Source organism: Austrofundulus limnaeus, unplaced genomic scaffold (assembly GCF_001266775.1).
Source record: "Austrofundulus limnaeus strain Quisiro unplaced genomic scaffold, Austrofundulus_limnaeus-1.0 Scaffold367, whole genome shotgun sequence".
Classification (NCBI taxonomy): domain Eukaryota; kingdom Metazoa; phylum Chordata; class Actinopteri; order Cyprinodontiformes; family Rivulidae; genus Austrofundulus; species Austrofundulus limnaeus.
This window is the reverse complement of record NW_013952769.1, coordinates 518,789-523,332: the sequence shown is the minus strand read 5'-3', so window position 1 is coordinate 523,332 and position 4,544 is coordinate 518,789. Positions and strand designations below refer to the sequence as shown.

Here is a 4,544-nt window from a genome sequence, read left to right as displayed (position 1 = left end):
CATTAGCACCTCTAGTAATATATTTACTGAGAAAAATGGTGACGTGTTCAGTACTTATTTTACCCGCTGTACCTCCAGATTTTTATTTGCTTTTTCCTCAGGTAAATCAATGCAGAACAAACTTTCCGTCAAGTGTTTACATTTCAGCAGCTAAAAATGAATTTTATGCATCAGGAAGCTGTAATTGTTTAACCCTCCAAGGATCTAAAGACGTTTTTAGACTGAACTGTAATTAGGACCAAGCAGCAGCTAAAACTTTAACCAACAGTAATGAATAAACTTAGATTTTATCTTATCAAAAATTACAAACAGAACCAGACTGTAGCTCAAAGAGAGGGAAAGGTGAATGACMGTCAGTACCCACACACACAGTAAACTCACTGAACCCAGTCAAGGACGCAACTGTAGTTTCCAGAGACGAGAGAAAATAAAACTTTAGTGATTTTTTTTTAACTAGACTAAAACGCTCCTTTTAGGAGGCTACAACCATGCTGCAAGTTGACTAAAGGCCACTTTGGTCRTATTTTAGAGTCTAAGTTTGCATGGCATCATTTTAATGGTTTTATAAAGGTGTTGCTATGAAATACTGTAAATGTACTGTAAAAAAAACACAAATAAGCAAATCAGGCAGCTTGGAACAGTCCCAAAGACAGGTGGGGGACAGGAAGGGCAAGAGGACAAGGACCTGAAAGATTTARGGAAGAGCACTCTGGTTTATCTCTTTTTGTAGAATAAACTCTGCTGAACTTTGCTCATTTCCAGTGTCGCTCATGTTGCGTGTACTTTTGAGAATTCAGTTAGTTTTTAACATGACTTTGTTCAACATTGGTCAAAAGGTCTAGAAACCAACACTGACTGAAAACTGGACATTTTTTACACAACTGTAATCATAATAAAAGTGATCTTTAGTCTTTTATAGTTACAGTGGATTACAGTATTCTCCACATCTGTAAGTTTCCTTTTAATTTACATTTTACAGTAAATAGGTGATGGTCTGAATAGTTTGCAACTTAACTCTGACAATATAAAAATGTTTTAATAATAGTCTTATAAAACCCCTTTATGGCAGCACCTTCAGTTCTTATCGTCCAGCTTACCTTGTGATGGGACGACTCCATGATCAACTCTCCATACATGTTCATGACCTTCAACAGAAAGAACAAAAGTTTTAATGCTGGTTTTATTTAGCTTAAATAAAAACTGTTATAATGCAAAGGGCATGATCTGCTAGAGCACAAATCCATGAAGCATGTTTGCATTCATCAATACGCAGAATTAATGGTGATTATTAGAAAGTGCAAAACATTGCATGGAGGATATGCAGATATAATCATTTAGCACAWTTTGATTTATCTAACTTGAAACTTTATGCAGTTGCTGTTTTTGCATCTCATCTTTAGCTCATTTGAAAGGCAGGTGCAAAATGACAGCATTTCAAACAAATGTCTTCAGTCATTGTGGCGAGGAGGAGGAGGAGAAGGAAGAGGAGAAGTTACAATGTCAGATGATGGAGAGAGAAAACGTTCTGTGTGCGTTAGCATATTTGCACGATTAAAAAAAGAAAAAAAAGGAGAGATTTAATTATGGCTGAGTGATATGACTGAAAAATGTATGAAATATATAATCTTTTCATATCAGTCAATATCAGTAATGGTTAGTTTTTTTGTTTTATTTGAAGTAAGGACCAGGAAAAAAGAAAAAGCCTGATCAATACAGTCAACCTGGTGACACGACCTTTCCTCGTTTATCCATACTGTAATTTTCTCCTTTCACTCSACAMCYTTCTTTAMTTTTAAGRAGTTATGAGGCACGGTAGCCTGACCAAAGAGTGAAGGAGTTAGTTGATGCCACCAACCTTGCTTAGCTGGGCTGTGAAAGATTGCGTGTCTATTACGATGTACACTGCCTGGCCAAAAAAAAAGTCACCACCAATTAAAAAGGTCACACTCTAATATTTAGTTGGATCTTTATCTTTGATTATGAGACTCATTCTCTGTGGCATTGTTTAGATAAGCTTCTTACAATGTTACCAGATTTTTTTCACCCAGTGTTGCATTAATTTTCACCAAGATCTTTCATTGATGATGGTAGAGTTTGACCTTCTCCTGCACATCCCAAAGATCCTCAGTGGACTCTGTGGAGCCAGTCCATGTGTGAAAATGATGTCTCATGTTCCCTGAACCACTCTTTCACAATAAGAGCCCCATGAATCCTGGCATTGTCATTTTGGAATATGGCCGTGTCATCAGGGAAGAAACAATCCARWGATGGAATAACCTGGTCATTCGGTATATTCAGGTAGTCAGCTGACCTCATTCTTTGAGCACAAACTGTTGCTGAACCTAGACCTGACCACCTGCAGCGACCCTAAATCATAGCACTGCCTCCACAGGCTGGTACAGCATCACTTCACCTGCCTCTCTTCTTACCCTGATGCACCCATCARTCTGGACCAGGATCAATCTGGACTCATCAGACCACATGACCTCCTTCAATTGCTCCAGAGTCCAATTTTTATACTCTGTAGCAAATGAAGCCTTTTTGTCCCCAGTTATCTTCACTGTTTTCTTAKGGCTACACAGCTGTTCAGTCCCAGTCCTTGAGTTCTCTTCACATTGTGCTCTTTCACTATTAAACGTAGCTTGGAGTTCTACTGTTGTTTTTCTTCGATTTGATTTCACCAAACGTTTAAGTGAACGCCGACCATTCAGGATTATTTTCCAGCCACATTTCTTCCTCGAWGGCYATGGGTCCCCACTATTCTTCCAGTTTTTATTAATACGTTGGGACAGTTCCCAATTTTAATAGTTTCTTCAATCTCRTTAGATGTTTTCTCTGCTTGATTCCAATGATTTGACCTTTCTCAAACTGACATCTTCTCCACGACCACAGGATGTGTCTTTCCACATGGTTGTTAAAGAAAGGAGAAGCAACTCATTGCACCAGTTGGGGTTAAATAACAAACAACTGAAAGATAATCACCCATGCAGTAATTATCCAACAGGAGGCTCATACCTATTTGTTTAGTTAAATCCAGGTGATGGCTTTTTTTTAGCCAGGCAGTTTATTTCATTGTTTTMTTTTTTTTACCCAGCCACATATCATCTATCCATCTATCAAGTTTGAGCTGCTGGAGGACCTACAGCTGATCTGAAGCCAGTCACAAGTAAAAGCCATGTCATATCTTCTATGGAAAAACTCCTTAAAAAACGTATCTGGATCATTTGTCTCCTCTAACAAGACCTTCAACTCCATGGCTTTGAACTTTCATTTCTCTTTTACAGCCATTCTMCTCTCCTAAACCCTCCATGGCTGCACCACTTTTGAACCAGTTATCATTCGACATGCAATCTTCATAGCTCACCTGCACCATGCCCACTAATAGCATGTACAGTTTGTTTGGTTTGCACACACATTTTAGTGCTTAGTAGATCAGGCCCAGAGATCATACAGATTCCCGCTGCATGTGGTACCAACCTGGTCATTGAGCCAGCTCTGATCAGCCAGGGTCAGCAAGTCCTCCAGAGTTAGTCTGTGTTTCTTGTAGACGACTTGAAAAGATGGGATAGGTTTCTCGATGACTGCAGCTTGGTACCTGAAGACCTCRGAGATGATTTGATTTCTCCTGCACAAGAAGGAGAACAGGTTTTAATCAGCTCTCCCTCTGAATATTTCAAACCATGTCTTCGYGTGGGCTCAGGTCTCACCTGTCGCTGAGGTCAGAGTTGAACTTCCTCTTCAGATGTCCCAATAAGTCTTCCTTACACAGAGGGATGAAGCTTCCATATCTCCTGTAGAAACCATCTAGAAAGTCTGAGGGAACATGCAAACTCTGTCATCACTTAAGGAAAATAAATAGTACTAAATGACTACATGAGCTGAAATCATGTAAATATAATCCATTTAAATTAAACAATCATTTTAGGGGGAAACTGTCACTTTGGTAAAAAAAAAAATCATTTAATTTATTCTGTGTAAAGGACTTCCTGTGAGCTATAATTTGTTAAATACCACACATCAGTTGAAAACATTAAATGACTAGGATTGTAACAATCAATCCATATCAATATAATGGTTCATAAGTCAATTATTTTATATTATCAAGCTCTTCTCTTGTGGAACCAACTTCCAGTTTCTGTCCATGAGGCTGACACTCTGTCTGCTTTTAAGATTAGACTGAAGACTTTCCTTTCTGATAAATCATATAATTAGACTTAGGTTTCCTGAATTATTCTTCATTTCTGCTGGTATAGACTTAGACTGCTGGAGCACAAACTGAACACATTTCCTCACTCTGCTGTTGTCTTTAGTCTCTCTTCTCTACATGTTTATTGTAATTATTTCTATCAATAACGTTTTTTTCTTTTTGTCTCTTTTCCAGAAGAAGGTGCACCTGGACCAGTCCTGGACCAGTTCTTCTATGTTTGTCTTTGTCTCTTTCGTGTCCTCCAACCAGCCGGTCGAGGCAGATGGTCTCCTGTCCTGAGCCTGGTTCTGCTGGAGGTTTCTTCCTGATTAGCAGGGAGTTTTTCCTCTCCACTGTT

General features: G+C 38.7%; 1 protein-coding gene across 4 annotated transcripts in view; it reads right to left on the bottom strand.

Annotated features, from left to right (window-relative positions):
• LOC106528281 (SUMO specific peptidase 5) overlaps positions 1 to 4,544 on the bottom strand; it is a 37,917-nt gene that overhangs the window by 24,683 nt on the left and 8,690 nt on the right. For all 4 annotated transcript variants that reach the window (XM_014023416.1, XM_014023418.1, XM_014023417.1 and 1 more), the window contains 3 exon segments: positions 3,708 to 3,813; positions 3,478 to 3,625; positions 1,098 to 1,145 (listed from right to left, as the gene is read on the bottom strand). In XM_014023416.1, the coding sequence (XP_013878870.1) occupies positions 1,098 to 1,145; positions 3,478 to 3,625; positions 3,708 to 3,813 (302 nt within the window).